This window comes from Biomphalaria glabrata, chromosome 9, assembly GCF_947242115.1.
Source record: "Biomphalaria glabrata chromosome 9, xgBioGlab47.1, whole genome shotgun sequence".
In the NCBI taxonomy this organism is placed as follows: domain Eukaryota; kingdom Metazoa; phylum Mollusca; class Gastropoda; family Planorbidae; genus Biomphalaria; species Biomphalaria glabrata.
The window spans coordinates 44649709-44667096 of record NC_074719.1 but is presented as its reverse complement, the minus strand read 5'-3'; the positions used below and the strand labels follow the sequence as shown (position 1 = coordinate 44667096).

Here is a 17388-nt window from a genome sequence, read left to right as displayed (position 1 = left end):
AACACACGTTGACCTACTTAGTAATCAACAGGGAGGTGCACCCCCCCATACACACACACACCCCGTACTCCCTTACTCGTGTCTGCCGAGTTTCCATCTCGTGTTACCATCTGTGCACCTGTATTGCGCTCTAGTTGGCTGAGTTAGAGGGCTCAAACTCTCATCTGTAATATAACGAAGAAAGCGCTATGTTTGACAGAAAATATGGATCTTTTGAATAGCTCATTTGTCATCGAATAATGTTCTAGAAATAGGTTGTTGAACTCTCATACGTATAGACACTACCATATATTCTTCGGTTATTGCCCTTACTTCGTCAAAGATTACATTACTACTAAATATATAAGCTCTGACCACCAAACTGCTTAGATAGAAGATTCTGTACACAAAGCATTTTCCCAGCAATCCACTGTACACGTCTTGTTTTGTATTAACATTTAAGTGAACTACACATGTTTTTACACACTGTACACATCTTGTTACTTACTGTGTGAATGTGTACTCATCTCGCTATACACTGTACAAATATTGTTACACTCTGTGTACACATCTCTTTGCACACTGATTTTGAACACATCTCGCTACACGCTGATAGTGTACAAATATCGTTTCACACTGATTGTGTACGAATATCGTCTCACACTGATTTTTTAACACATCTCGCTATACAATTATTTTTAACACATCTCGCTATACAATTATTTTTAACACATCTCGTTACACACTGATTGTGTACACATATCGTTACATACTGATTGTGTACACATATCGTTACACACTGTTTACACATATCGTTACACACTGTTTACACATCTCGTTAGACACTGATAGCTATTTAAATGTATGCTGTATGCCACTTGAGATAATATCAATTCATTCTATTGAGCTTGTTTCAGTTGTTACGCGTAGTGCTGTAAGGAGAAGCATCAACTCTTAGGCTTCACGTTTCATTAAGAGCTTACGCGAGGCCTATCGTTTTAGAAGGCCCGAACACTGGCATGCAAGTTTAGACCAATAGCTCGATGCCACTTAACAGGTCCGTGTGTAGTGGCAACGAGCTATTATTCCAAAATGCCCACAGGTTGTGACGTTGCAGGTTAGTGTTAAGTCCAACTATAAAGAATTGTCTCGGTTTACGTCACATAACATACTCTCTCTGTGAAATGTTATTATCTAACACATCAACTAGTTAGTCTTTGATGTTATTCAAAAATTCTTACATCCTTTCACCTTTTGTACATCTAATAATTGGTGTATTATATTGTCGTGTAACGTTCAGTTTTCATTCGCACATATGGGCGGGGTTTGCATGCTAGTGAATTCTAATTTACTGTACAATTCTCAAACTTTTTTATGTTCCTCCTGCCAAAGCTTGCTCTCACTTCATAGGTTTGTTTCGCTGCTGTACATTAAGTAGTATTTGTTGAAAAACTAGACAACAAAGTACCCATATTTGTCGATGGCGTCAGCTTGCCCTTGGCAATGGAACAGTCAGACAGCATAAAAAACTATACCAAGTAGTGACTTTTAGATAGCTGGACCGCCAAATATAGATTTCTCAGCATGTGTCCTTGTGGTTAAGTTTAGTGATTTTCTGACGATATTAACTTGTTACTATTATAAAATTAACGCGTCTCGTCCATCTGGAAGACTTAACGCGTGATCTTAAGTTCATTGACAAGCAGGTGAATGGCTGCAGTGCAATGGGAAATGAATCAGTTTGAAGCTGAAGTGGGCGATGTTCGTATAGAAATGTAACGTTGTTGGCTCAAAGTGGCACAGAGAAGTCACAGTGTAGTATTTGGTCAGGCTCAAAGGAACACAAGGGCTTTGTTGTGACTTCACTTAACTCTTTCTCTCCGAACTGACGATACCAGCGTTGATTCCACCAGAATGTGTAGCAGCCAACTTGAAGATGAAAGATTTCGTGGGGTTTAAAATGCTCAGTCAGCTTCCCCCCCCCCTCCCACGCACACACACACCCTCCTTTTTCTTATCTTATTGATATAAAAACGTTTGTGTTCTTGTAGGTTTGTTGTTGTCTATGTGTGTGTGTGTGTTGTCTAAGTGTGTGTGTTGTATTGGCGCTGGTGCCAAGACGGATGCCCCCATTATAAAGTTTAATATCCAGACCAGATGTAATCTCCGCACAAAGTTCAGGCGATACCGTTTTTCTTTTTTTTAAAAGTACATTGGCTTACACTGGATGTTGGCAAGTGGAAAGGCGGGGGGGGTGAGACAAGTGAGGGAGGAGATTTAGAGGTAGAGAGCTGTCGAAGTTGTGACTGATATAAGAGATAGTGAGTGGTTACATCAAGAAGAGAACTGGCTTGAGGCTTTGAGCTGTAACTGGGTATTGATGTTTACTGACTTGCCAGTTTTACAGCCGTCCAGGACTAACATTTAGTTTTGCGACCAAATTAAGGTCTCTTCGTGAAAGTTAATCCTGGAGTCTATATCTCAACTTACATCAGGCGAAGGTGTCTTCATAAAAGTTAATCCTATATCACATCTAACATCAGGCGAAGTTCTCTTCATCAAAGTTAATCCTATATCACATCTAACATCAGGCAAAGGTCACTTCATCAATGTTAATCCTATATCACATCTAACATCAGGCAAAGGTCTCTTCGTGAAAGTTAATCCTATATCACATCTAACATCAGGCGAAGGTGTCTTCGTGAAAGTTAATCCTATATCACATCTAACATCAGACAAAGTTCTCTTCGTGAAAGTTAATCCTATATCACATCTAACATCAGGCAAAGGTCTCTTCATCAATGTTAATCCTATATCACATCTAACATCAGGCGAAGGTCTCTTCGTGAAAGTTAATCCTATATCACATCTAACATCAGGCGAAGGTGTCTTCATGAAAGTTAATCCTATATGACATCTAACATCAGGCAAAAGTCTCTTCATCAAAGCGGCTTCGCAGGCTCTACCAGGGTCTTGCAAAGGGTCGCCTGCTCCCTATTTTTCTTCAGGGTTGACTTCTAAAGCCTTTCCAATGATTGAGTATAGCTGCAAAGCAGTTAAGGTTTCAATTCAGTTTTCCTTCGCCTAGGTGGGTAGCTAGACATGGCTGACGATCCCCTCTTGCCCAAAGCTTACTGCTTTAGGCCCAAGTTGCTCACCTTCGCAGCTTCTTCTGTTAGTGAAAACAGTTCCGCCGGACTCAATATCTGAGCCCTACGTGAAAGCCAGGAGTTGTCAGAGTTTTTTTGAGACGCGTGCCATTAGGAAGCATTTTATAGGTAGTGCTTATATCCATTACCACTTCCGGCAATGACATCCTTGCGAAACCTAAGTTAAACATATATCACATTTAAAATCCAGCAAAGGTTTCTTAGCTATGCATTCCAACTTATCGTTATCCATTAAGGATATGTCTTTTTATCGTCTTAAGGCCAAAATATATTTTACATCTTTAAAAAAAAAAATCTTCTTCTTTGATGTCAAGAATAAGTCTTTTCTTTTTTTTTTAATTTATCATTAATCAAAGATTTCAACTTGGCTGTGTCAGCTGAAGAGTTACTTTGTGATGTTGCTGATATGTAGCAATACCTCTCACTGGAGAGGGACATTTTTTTTTCTTTGATTTGTGCTACCCAAGATGTCTGTCAGGTCCCAAGTTTGTCATTATTATTTCAAATCCTTATTTAATAATAGCCTTTTATTTTAAACTGTGTAAAGGGAGCTAGTCACTGGGGACCCATTTTTAAACCTTTATCAACGTTACTAAAAAAAAAAAATTGAAGGGAGTTTTTGTTGCACACAAACTCATAGATGACCCCTACGGGTTAGTCGTATTTTTACATTACTTTACTCGCGCTCACAACGAGACCGAGACAATTCGTCAAAATTAGAAATGCAGCCTTTTAAATCTTTTTTTTTAAAATCGTTTTATGTATGTGACTGAGGGACAGACAATCACACTAGTGCATGTTTTCTGAAGACCATATGTATCTATTGCACCTACAAACACATTTAACCATTTTCTTTTAAGCCTTTAAACAATAACAGTTTCTATTGGTTTTGTGTTGTCTGTCTGTCTGTCTGTCTGTCTGTCACACCTAGATCTAGCAAACTAATATATATATAATATCCGATTTTCTTCTAGATTGTATCATGCTCAAACTAGGTGCAACGTCTACTTCTGGTCTGTTGACAGCGGACTATTTTATTATTAAAATTGATCAGTTTATTTTCACACACACAATTTTTAAAAGAAGATTTAAAAGTCGTATATACTTACGCTGCATGACAAGAGAAAAAGGTTTATATATTAGCTACTGCGACTACTTAAGTTGTTTAAGACATTGATATATTGTACACACATTGAAATGAAAAGCGGCTTTTTTTTTTTTTTTTTTTTTTTAAAGTTTATGTATATAAAGTAGCTAGGGTAATTAAAAGCGCATGCGCTTTTTTTTTCTCGTTCGGGTCAAGTCACCCTAACCCTGGGTTTAGCGTGACCTCGTAGTCTTCAGTACAGAGGCATTTCACCACTCGCTGTACACATATAAAAGTATATTATAGCTTTCATGTTTAATTTAAGACACATGATGGGGTTGTTTTGTTTTCCCTGAGGGTATTCCCGTTGTGATAAATATAGACACAGACCTTTTTTTTTGAGTCCTAGCTTGCCCTCTGTTTTTCACCTCCAACATCCAGGCCACCTGATCACCTTGTCTGTTAACTGGTCGCTGATCACTCGACCTTATCCATTCCCCCCTCTCCCTCAAGTGGACTGACCTGGGGAAGATATAGCCAGCGGCCAGTCCGATTCTCGTGAGCCATTAGTGACTTTAGGTTATCTCTGATTACTGCCCCTTCTCATTTGAATAATTGAAAAACGTTCACATTTTCAACTATCTATCTAGCTTTTCACCATGAAATCGGCCCACCATTGTTATGAATTGATATTGGCTATACACTACTATTTATACGCTAGACTATATTGCTATATGGCTGCCTGGTCGTGTGGTTTGCGCGCTGGACTGTCGTTCAGATTTATTGATGGTTCAGGGTTCAAACCCTGCCCGCTCCCATCCCCCCGTCGTCCTGCGGGAGGTTTGGACTAGGAAGTAATTATCTTCAACTCTGAAGGAACATCCGAAACATGTAAAACATTTTACAGAACAAACATTGTATTGTTTTTAAACTAGGGATGTCCACAGTCCAAACTGGTGCACGCTTGGTGGTGTGGAATGATGAAACGATAACCTGGTCTGTCATAATTTATGTCAAGTCGCGAGGGGCGATAGCTAAACGGAAGACGAATCAGAGACGTGAATGAGTAAAGACATGTATTTGAGCTGTATTCATTTTAAAATCATTTCAATTTGTTAGCACTAGATCTATAACTCAAGTTGAATCTGTGATTAGTTTTTAATGAGTGGTAGTTAATTAAGTTTGCTTTAGATAGAAAATGAGAGATAAAACTTGCAGTATCGAGCGATATGGCAGTAATTGTGTGGTTCTTTCCCTTACATACTTTTTTATTTTTTTGGGATACGGTAATTTGCTTGTTGTTCACCAGCAACTATTTGTAATTTCAGACGATCCAATCAGCAAACTTTCCAGTCAAGATGAACGTCTCGTTTAGACCGCGTGAAGCGAGTGCTATGAAAGAAACATGCATAGATTCCATGAAGTGATCAGAGATCTTTTGCTGGGGTGTGGTTAGAGATCTTTGATGGGGTGTGGTCAGAGATCTTTGATGGGGTGTGGTCATTAATCTTTGATGAGGTGTGGTTAGGGATCTTTGATGGGGTGTGACCAGAGATCTTTGATGGGGTGTGGTCATTGATCTTTGCTGGGGTGGGGCCAGAGATCTTTGATGGGGTGTGGTCAGCGATTTTTGATGGGGTGTGGTCATTGATCTTTTCTTTGATGTGGCCAGAGATCTTTGCTTGGGTGTGGCCAGAGATCTTTGCTTGGGTGTGGCCAGAGATCTTTGATATGGTGTGGCCAGAGATCTTTGATATGGTGTGACCAGAGATCTTTGCTTGGGTGTGGCCAGAGATCTTTGATATGGTGTGGCCAGAGATCTTTGCTTGGGTGTGGCCAGAGATCTTTGATATGGTGTGGCCAGAGATCTTTGATATGGTGTGGCCGAGATATTTGATATGGTGTGGCCAGAGATATTTGCTTGGATTTTAAAACTATTGTTTGATTTGGCTCCGATTTTCTTTCTTTTTGTTGTTGTTGTTGTTGTTGTTGTTATTCATTTTTGTTGCAAATATATTTAGAAATCAATGAAGCAACATGATCTCAAACGATTTAATATATATTTAACTCACTTCAGAACTGTTCCGTCTCTCGTCTCCGACTTCAACTGCATGACCCAATTGCGCTTTTCATCATTCCCTTTTATCCACTTGTCTGCATTAACTCTAACTTACAATTACATCAGAAACCCTCAGCCAATACGAACGTCCGTAACAAAAAATACTTTTTTCGCAAATGCAGACAGAGCAAACATTGAACGTGGGTCAACTGGGTCCGCTTGTTATTTCGTAGGAATTCATTTGATCACATGCATCTCTAGTTGACATCACAGATAGCGTAGTTTATCTACGGCCTGGATACGTTGAGTATGTTCGACAATTAGATGATTGCGGTCTGACACACACGGACACAACACTCAAGGACGATAACTTGGTGTGTGCTAATTAAAGTCATTCCTATTTAGGATGTGTTGTAGCAAGTGTTTACAAAATATACATTTCTCAGAAAGGACTAGATCTAGTCAAACTTAAATCTCTGGTAGACCCAGTTGTTTGTCGGTATGGAGAGAGCCGAAAGGGAGGTGAACATTTTTTTTTTCTTTTTGCTTTGATTCGTATCTCACAATTTTTTTTTTTCATTTTATTTTTACAAAGCTTATATCAAACTCGGAGGCGCGGTGGCTGAGCGGTAAAGCGCTTGGCTTCCGAATCGGGGCTCCCGGGTTTGAATCCTGGTGATGACTGAATTTATAATTTCGGGATCTTTGGGCGCCTCTGAGTCCCACCCAGCTCTAATGGGTACCTGACATTAGTTAGGAAAAAGAAAAGGCGGTTGGTCGTTGTGCTGGCCACATGACAGATGACCTTTACATCGTCTGCCCTATAGACCTCAAGGTCTGAAAGGGGAACTTATATCAAACTCACTGTTTACTGTCTGTCTGTTAAAAAGGTTTTTGCATGTAATTTCTCCGGCACCCAATTTCGGATCAAGCTGAAATTTTTTCACAATTATTTCTTTTACCAGACAACACTAGAATCAATACTTACAAAAAAAAAAATCATTAGGCTAATGAACTATTGGTTATTAATTATTTTTTTGGTATTTCAACAAGGGAAAACTATTTTACTTGTCTGAAGTGTTGGTATAAGCTGACTTAGTCCTCTTTGTAGGTCACCGCTTGAAATTGAAACAAACAATACATAACTAGACAATCTTCTCTACTCAGAAGTACCCCACTAGTAGAGTGGTTAGTGTGTCGTCTTAAGGAGACTCTAGCCATGAGTTCGAATTCAGGTTCTCAACAAAACCCCCCCCCCCTTTTTTTTTTAGTGTAAATGCTTTAAAAAAAAAAACAATTACAACACACTCCCCCCAGATATCCCTTTCTTTCTCCTGCCCCCCCCCCCTCCTCCTCCCCCAGATTTCCCCAACTGGTCCAGACTAGTGAGAGGATCATAGCGTAGTGAGAAAGCTAAAAGCTTGAAATTGCGCTAAACAAAAACCAAAACCAATAGTTTAAAAAAATATTTCTAATCTCACAGATTTATTGTTGTTTTTATTGTTGTTGGTCTAGCTCTATTCCACATTTAATGACACGACTGATCCAAACTAATGGATACACTTACACTTCGAATAAGCTTTGTTGTTGTTTTTTTTTTAAGTATTTTTTAAAATGTTTTTCTTTTTCATTCCTTTGGCAACTTGGATGACAAAAACAAGAACATCATGTTGTTTTTTTTTGTTTTGTTTTTTTTGTCTAGCTTATTGAGTAGTCTAGAACCAGTTTAATCATTAGAACTATCCAGCATTCCCTATAATCAGTAAGCTTTGTTGAGAGGTTCATCTTAGGGCTATTTCTTACAAAGTCTGTTTAATTGAAACAACTTTGAATATAAATACTAGCTCCGGGTATCAAGCGTCTGAATCATGCTCTTCTGTAACATAATTTGGTGATTTTCAGGTGTTAAAAAGTCCATTCTTCTTATGATTGTATGCTTTCAGCGGGCCATTTTATTTGCTTTTTTTTTTTTATTTTTATAATTATTTTTAAAAAATACTTGTGTGAGTGTGTGTGTGTGTGCTTTTTCTCCGACTAGCAATCAAAATATCAGCATGCGTTTCTTGTCACCGTGATGACGTCATTAACTCCTGTCTTCTCTCCCCTGTTGCAGAGTGGTATTAAACGTCACAGCTCCTACCATGGACCCAACAGCCTGGCCAATAAATTTCGTCACAACAAAGCCGTGAGGCGGCCATCTGGATCTTTTACCTACGTCAGGTGAGTCAAATGTCTCCGCCCGTGCTAGTGCCCAGCCGTCTCTCCTAAGTGGCATTTCCCTGGGTCAAATCTCATTCACCTGTCAATCTTTTACCAATGTTTCACACAGTCTAAATTTCCCTTTTCTTTTTTTTTTTCATTCGTTTTTTTCTTTTAAATATTTTTTAACTTCTATGTTGTTTTTTTTTAATGTAGATTTGCATTGATAAAAGAAATCCGCTCGTATGCGAGTGTAGATGTGAATAAGTTTATGTTAAATCATGGTGTCATTTATCATTGCATTGATAAAAGAAATCCGCTCGTATGCGAGTGTAGATGTGAATAAGTTTATGTTAAGTCATGGTGTCATTTATCATTGCATTGATAAAAGAAATCCGCTCGTATGCGAGTGTAGATATGAATAAGTTTATGTTAAATCATGGTGTCATTTATCATTGCATTGATAAAAGAAATCCGCTCGTATGCGAGTGTAGATGTGAATAAGTTTATGTTAAATCATGGTGTCATTTATCATTGCATTGAAAAAAGAAATCCGCTCGTATGCGAGTGTAGATGTGAACAAGTCTATGTTAAATCATGTTGTCATTTATCATTGCATTGATAAAAGAAATCCGCTCGTATGCGAGTGTAGATGTGAACAAGTCTATGTTAAATCATGGTGTCATTTATCATTGCATTGATAAAAGAAATCCGCTCGTATGCGAGTGTAGATGTGAACAAGTCTATGTTAAATCATGGTGTCATTTATCATTGCATTGATAAAAGAAATCCGCTCGTATGCGAGTGTAGATGTGAATAAGTTTATGTTAAATCATGGTGTCATTTATCATTGCATTGATAAAAGAAATCCGCTCGTATGCGAGTGTAGATGTGAATAAGTTTATGTTAAATCATGGTGTCATTTATCATTGCATTGATAAAAGAAATCCGCTCGTATGCGAGTGTAGATGTGAATAAGTTTATGTTAAATCATGGTGTCATTTATCATTGCATTGATAAAAGAAATCCGCTCGTATGCGAGTGTAGATGTGAATAAGTTTATGTTAAATCATGGTGTCATTTATCATTGCCCATAACTAAAAACACTTTTTTGACGACCCTCATCTGGATTCAGCAATGCGTTTCAATTTGCCTGCTTCCTTGTACATTTCCCTTTGAAAGAAACGCATTGTTAACTTGTTATCTACGCGTGTTATATATTCGTTATAAGATACCAGGATTTCGTCTGTGCGTTCCACGCTCTCACGGGTTGGCTGAATTAGCTTAACGTGAGGGCTTTGTAGTACTCGGTAAATATTCCGACCCGCCTTTCTGTGTTGCCTTGACCCTGTAGGATGTACCAGCCCAGCCCTAGAAAAAAAAAACAAAAAAACTCGACCATCTTTTATCGTGTTTCCAGACTTGCAGGTCTTATCTCTGTCTAGCCTGCGAGGCTTGCTTTTTTTCTTATCTCTGCTCTTACCACAAAGGATTCTCTTGTCTTGTATAAGATACTGGCCGGATATGACCCGCTGCCTGCGAGCCTTGGTTTGGGATTCGGATTCGTTAAAGGCATCGTTATTTAATAGAGAAATATTTAAATATTTAGGGTTTTTTTTTTTGTTTTTTAGGACCTTCCGGTTGTGGGTGGGGCATTAAACATACACTACGGTCTCCGCAATGATCTAATGAACATTTATGCCAAGTTTTATCCAGATTGGTCAAACGGTTTTGATTTCTATGCGGGACATACATACATACATACATACATACGCCTTACTTTCTACTTTATATATTAGAAACGCACACTGAAGGTTTTCATACAAGCTGTGTGTTATGGAGTGTGTGTGTGTGTTTTCTAGGTTATATGAAATGGTAGTAGGAGAGAGCGAGAGAGAGATAGAGCATTAATGTAATATAAGTCTTGTGGAACGGTGCAAGATAAGCGGCGGTGTCGTAAGCCGTGTTAAGTACGCTAGACGACTCCAGAATGCCAGAGTGAAATGACGTGTTTTTGTAGTGAGGTTATTATTATTCTTACCAAAGTCTACTACGTTTCATTCATTACATCTCGAGTCGACTTTGTCTGTATTGTAGTTAAAGTTGTATTTAGTTTTGTACACAAAGAAGTTATACGAGTTATTTCAAGTTGTATAAGTGAAAATAGGCCTACGCCTACAAGCGGTTTAGTTGTGTACCAGCAGTTTGGTGCTACAAGGCAAGGACGGTCAACACCACTATAACAAGTTCTCTCTGGAGACCAAGAAATAGAAATAATGTTAATGTCGGGAGTTTGATTGGGTGGAAATAGCGGAAATAATAAAACAAAACTTTTGGATTTCATTTTTTTTTTAATCTCTCGACATATTAGGCCTGGTGGGTGTGTGGCAAAGCGCTTAACATTCTAACCGAATCAAAACATTACAAAAGGATCGACGGGCTTACAGCCACATGATTCATGAAAAATAACGTGTGGTTTCACATGTGGTGTGTCGTGTCTTTATCTATAGCAGAGGTTCTCAACCTGTGGGTCGCGACCCACCTTGGGGGTCGATTGACCATTTGCCAGGGGTCGCCTAAGACCATTGAAAAAAAATGATTGTTTTTGTCTATTCTTCTATTGCTGTATGTGTGAGCGGGGGAGGGGGGGGGTGTCGCGGCAGAGTGGCGGGTTGTAAAAAGGGGTCGCCGAGCTTAAAAGGTTGAGAACCGCTGATCTGTAGCATATAAAAGATAGGAAATAAGAATGCTAGAGAGGTCTTTTATGCTCAGACAAGCTTGAACAACATTTCAAGAAGTCACACCCAAAGGTAGTCACTGCCCTACATATGGACATGGATTTAATACTATTCATTTTATCACAGGAATCAAAACTCTTCATTGCAGGCCCTTAAATTGCATTTAGTGAATTATTAATCGGCTGTCAGTATTGAGCAGACATTGATTCCGTTGTCACAGTGCATTGCTACGTTACTGTTAGTCCTTCTGAGTAATATAGTCAAATGTTTGCCAGTGAAACGGTATTCTGAAAAGGTCCGTATTTTACTAGCCAAAATCAATCGGTTAACAGTTCTACCACAAACAGGACTTGGCAAATAATCTTAACGGCATAAACCATTAATCTATTTCCACCACTTCGCTTAATCATGTTCGGATACATTAGACAAGAAGTGTGACCCAAAGATGAGTGTGTGTATTTTACTTTGTAATCCATTTTTTGTGTGTGTCTTATTTCCACCGCTTCACTTAATGATTTGGATGAATTGGTCGGCGCCTTAAAAAAAAAAGATTAGTGTGTATATTTTACTTTTTATTCATATTTTGTAAAGCTTGTTTTCTAATTGAATTGTTTAAATTTCATTCTCATGATATGATGTCAATCAAAGCCTACAGCAGTGGACAGATTGTTTGCTTACAAAAATAATCCAAATGGAGACCTTCTAGTTCTGTATCTTATATCGGGCACGACATGGCCTAAAGTGTGCCGATGTGCCAAAAAACTCAAACTCTGTGCCTAATAGTTTGTCTTTGTACCATGCAGTAAGCTATTCGTTTCTTTTCTTTGAGCACTACATGTGGCGAAAAAATTAGAACCCCCCCGTCAGGTGAAGCATCATCTTGACTAAAACTAATGACATCACAGTCTCCATACTCTCTCATTTAAAACTAGGGCAATCGTTTTTTGGGGATGGAGATTTTATTTTCCTTCTCTGACGTCATTTCGTTCTAGGGTTTCCCCTGTCTGAAAGTAGACTTGAGTGTGCCGGGGTGGCCTGGAAACTGCAGTCTCACTTTTTATACGCTACTTTCATTATCTCTCTAACATCAGTCCATTGGACAGTAATTGAAAAGATTTTGCACGTGACCCAAGGAGGTCAGGGCGACTTGAAGCGAGATGTTTTCTAGAACATAATTACAGTTGAAACCCTAAATGTGAAGTCTTGAGAAATACGAGACGCCGCCGTCCTATTGAGAAACGAATCTATTTTCTGCTCTCAATGTGAACAATGTTGAAACTCTATTTCTTTACGCCTTCATATGTGAAGTGGGCAAGTGTTGAGAAACGGAGAAGACCCGCATTACAATCCCACAAGTAATCCTCATTCCGATAGCTTTGTTGTCTTAACGCTTTCTCTCCGTAATTATTTACCACATTCTGGTGGAATCAACGCTGGTATCGTCAGTTAGGAGAGAAGGAGTTAAGTCACTTGTTACATTTGCACTCGTCTAGTCTTTGATGAGTATTTACTTCAAACCATGGACGATCTCATTTTCTTTTTTTTTGTTTGTTATGACATGATTAGGATTTAGTATTTGTTTCGGGAAATAAGGGGAAAGTTTTACTTAGTGACAAGTCACGTGACAGATAGTTACACAAAACAAGAACGCTCTTAGTGACGCTATAAACAAGACGCTTTGTGTAGAACAGTGGGAATAACCAGTAGTAGATATACGGCTTTACTAAGAGACATTCGACGGATCCCTTCTTATGTATGAAAAGTGTTTATTGTTGAACACTAGCGTCGACTCCATTTATCGCTTGTTGACCTTTCGTCGGTATTCATGTTCAGCATAGAGTTCGGTGTTACCTCAGTTGGATTTGTTCCTATATCAAGTACTCATCACCGCGGAAAGGGCACAACAGTTTGCAGTACAAAAAAAAATAAAGCACTGTTCCACAAATTAGTCCTCGGGTCATTCGGGTTTTGAACATTCTGTCATCGTGTATCGCAGCTTCTTTTCTTGAAGGCAAAAAATGTCTTCAGTCATAGCAATAACAAGTAGGCGCGGTGGCTGAGTGGTAGAGCGCTTGACTTCTGAACCGGGGTCCCGGTACTGGTGAAGACAAGGGGGTTTTTAATTTTGAGACCTTTAAGGCGCCTCTTAGTTCACCCACCTCTAATGGGTTCCAGACATGAGTTGGGGAAAAGTAAAGGCGGTATATCGTTGTGCTGGCCACACGACACCCTCGTTAGCCGTGGGCCACAGAAACATCAACTGCCCTATAGATCGCAAGATCTGAAAGGGGAACTTTGCTTTTTATTTTATATCACTACACTACAAACGTAGACTCTTTTATATGAAGTGCTTAGTACTTGTCATATAGTAGACCAACAAGACTCCAGCACCAAGATGTGGGCCAACAAGACTCCAGCACCAAAATGTGGGCCAACAAGACTCCAGCACTAAGATGTGGGCCAGCAACACTTCGGAACGAGTCTCCTCCAACCCGGAACAAAGGCTGTTTAGTTTTTCTATAATGTCGCCACCAAATGTGACTGGACAAATGGGTGTAGCGTAGACTGTTGAGTCTATACAGATTTGTCATTGTCATGGCTAGCCTCCCAGTTTCTACCCCCCCCCTCCTCTCTCTCTCTCTGGGCTAACAATAGAGGACGAACGTCTGACCATTTATTAAATAGGACCGGGTCAACATCCACGCCTGGACTTGCCAGATGTCCTACAAACTGGAGGAGGACGTCCCCAACCACCACCCCGACCTGACCTCTCCACCCTGTGCCATACTGCTTATTAGTGGTCTGTGTGTGCTGGGGGGGGGGGAGAGGAAATCAACTCGCAGTGCTACTAAAAGGAAGTTGTTTTTTTTTTTACCAAGCTTCTATCAACTCACTCTGTCTGTCTGTCTGTATGTAAAATGTTTGTACACGTTATTTCTCCCACACCCAATCTCGGATTAAGCGGAAATTTTGCACAATTATCTCTTTGATCTGATAACACAAGAATCAGAATAAAAAAAAAGAAATTAGCTAATTAACTATTGATAATTAATTATTTTCTTTGGTATCTTGAATAAGTGAAAGAAATTGTACTTGACAGATGTGGTGGTATTAGTTGAATTAGTCCCCGAGGAGTCTTGAGCCCTGAGTGAACATTTGTTTTATGCATTTAAAAAACGATCATGTAAACTTTCACTAAGATACCCTCCTCCCCCCCTTTTCTTCCCTCCCCATGTCACAACTGGTCCAGACACCTGATAGGATCGTAGCGCATTGAGATTGCTAAAAGCTAAGCTCTAAAACAATTGGTAAAAATATTTCTAATCGCACAGATTTATTATGTCTTTGTCAACAGTACATCTAAATTCCTGACTGATCCTAACTAATTGATACCATTTGACTTATTAAAAGCTAAAAAGTATTTTTTTAAAATGTTTTTTCCTTGTTCGTGTTTGAATTTGGGTGAGTTCCTCAATCAGCTCTCGCGCTCATCTGCTGGTCCGAGACGTTTGGAGTTGACTGGGATCACGCTACTCAACCCCAGGGATCATTTACCCCTTGGGTATCTAGCTGGCTGATGTTTGCGTAGGGGTACTTAGACATTTTTATGATGGCATGTGTGTGTGTGCTTGAAGTGATGTAATGAGGTAACTTCAATGTTGTTTTTTAATTTTTTTTATTTGAAAAGTCAGCACACAAATGGGAAAAGTAATTCCGCTCCTGCCAGTTCTTGTGTTGTTGTTTTTTTTTTTCCGGTATTATAATTGTGAGAAGAGAGGGAAGAGAGTTTAATACATGTTTTATACGGGCTGATATACTGCATCTGAATTTCTTACTAATATTCTTCACTTCAAATCCAGGCGCCATCAAAGATTTTAAACGTCTTGTCATGTAAGAGTAAAGTTGTCATTTAAGAATGCTCATGTTTATTATAGATGTACGTACTGCCAACGTTATGTCAGCATTCATTCATTTCAAGTGGACACGTTTTTGTGTTTTGTTTTGTGCGGGAGTGTACATTTTGTTAGTCAAACATTGCTTGTAAGTCTTGAGTTCATCCCTTAAAGTCAAACATTGCTTGTAAGTCTTGAACTCATCCCTTAAAGTCAAACATTGCTTGTAAGTCTTGAACTCATCCCTTAAAGTCAAACATTGCTTGTAAGTCTTGAACTCATCCCTTAAAGTCAAACATTGCTTGTAAGCCTTGAACTCATCCCTTAAAGTCAAACATTGCTTGTAAGTCTTGAATTCATCCCTTAAAGTCAAACATTGCTTGTAAGTCTTGAACTCATCCTTTAAAGTCAAACATTGCTTGTAAGTCTTGAACTCATCCCTTAAAGTCAAACATTGCTTGTAAGTCTTGAACTCATCCCTTAAAGTCAAACATTGCTTGTAAGCCCTGAACTCATCCCTTAAACTCAAACATTGCTTGTAAGTCTTGAACTCATCCCTTCATGTCTGTGGGTGTCCTGGCAGTCGTTTCCTAAATGCAAGCCTTGCATGTTACCATCTGAACACCGGACTAAGTGCTTAAAAAGTTGTCATCTGGATTTTTTTTTTTGTTCTTTTTTTTCTGGGAGTTGGGAAAGGGAGAGATGGGGGGGGGGGGAAGGTTCGTGAAATTGTTAGATTGTCCTGGTGAAAGTCGGGGAAGAATCAGGAATCCAATTATCTCCTCCCTGCCCGAAGCAGCGAATGGTGTGTGGACAGTGTACTTGTAACTTGCTCCCCGAGATTGCTTGGCAGCAGTACACTGATAGGACATTATGTTGATGCGGAAGTCAGGAAGAAACTAGGTTGTACAGCTGTTTCTAGCCTGGGTATTACGGGAGGGGGGCTCCTTCCTGTTCTGTTTCCATTGATCACTATCTTCTTGTCCGTTGTCTTAATTTTTCCTTCTAATGGTAAAGATTTGTTTCAAAATCTTATTTTGTTTCACCCAATTCCCGCTATATTTTCTTCTTCTTCTTCGTGGATTGCTATATGAAAGTTTGGAGTTGATTGGAGATATTATGGAGTGTGCGTGTTGTTTTTTTAGTCATTTATCTCAAGCGAAAATATCTCTTTAATAGTATGGCTGGGGTGGCTTATAACCCGAAATGCCCTGGGCTCGATTCCCCATACTGACCTTTTTTTTTCAATGATAAAATCTGAATGTTCAGTTGACTATATTATTTGGTTGGTTTGGTTTGGTTTTGGTTTTAGGCACATCGGCACAATTTAGGCCATGTCGTGCCTGCAGTCCCTTAAGGACTACTCTCTCTCTAAACAACAGTCATATCATTAAAATCAAGGTCTATTCACTTAAAATAGTAAAGGTAGTAAAAATTTAATTATTTGGTAAAAATCTAATGTAAATAGTACATGTTCACAAATTATATTATTTGAATCTAAAGTAGGAATGTGGTGAAATAGTTACTATTTGTTTATGTTTGTGTAACGTCGTGAGAATGTGTTCACAACATTGATCTAGTGTGCTACTGTCCAAGTCTCTTTCGTCAGTTCATGTGTCGTTCTAGTTTAATAAAGCCTTGTTTTAGGTTACTCTTCAGTGTTCCTTTATTTCTTATTACAATTTATTAAACTAGAAATTTTCAATTCTATGGATCTATGTGCCTCACGTATCTTTTTTGGATTTTCGTTCAACACTATTCTCAGTCTGTAAGTAAAAGTAATTATACAAATGGAACGGCTATTTAGGCCAAAAGAGCTAGACATAGAGCCTAGCTCGCCATCGGCTGCCGAGAAGTGGCTGCACTGGCTCAGAACATTTGAGAATTTCATCTCCTCAGTCTCTCACTGTGAGATTGACAAAAAGAAATTACTGGAAAACTACGTTTCTTCGAGCGTATTTCAGTACATAAGTGAGTGTACCACGTTCGAAGAATCAATCAAAGTTCTACAAAATGTCTACGTGAAGCCTAAAAGCGAAATTTTTGCACGGCACGTGATAACTCTTTGTCGACAAGAGAACGGACAAACCGTTGACTCCTTCCTACTTAAGCTTAAAAGTATGGCCAAAGACTGTGACTTCAAAGCTGTCACCGCTGAAGAACACAGAGATATCTTCGTAAGAGACGCCTTCATTACTGGACTGGCTTCAAACAGCATAAGGCTGCGACTCTTAGAGAAATCTACTTTAACTCTACAGTGCGC

The 17388-nt window shown here is 39.1% G+C and overlaps 1 protein-coding gene across 5 annotated transcripts in view; it reads left to right on the top strand.

Annotated features, from left to right (window-relative positions):
* The window catches only part of LOC106058359 (ras-specific guanine nucleotide-releasing factor RalGPS2-like), a 194897-nt gene that overhangs the window by 45456 nt on the left and 132053 nt on the right, over positions 1 to 17388 (top strand). For 3 of the 5 annotated variants that reach the window (XM_056042393.1, XM_056042388.1, XM_056042389.1), the window contains one exon: positions 8409 to 8515. Coding sequence is in view for 3 of the 5 variants with exons in the window: in XM_056042388.1 (XP_055898363.1) it covers positions 8409 to 8515 (107 nt within the window). In the remaining 2 variants the exon portion in view is untranslated. The other 2 variants (XM_056042396.1, XM_056042390.1) reach the window with 2 other exon arrangements.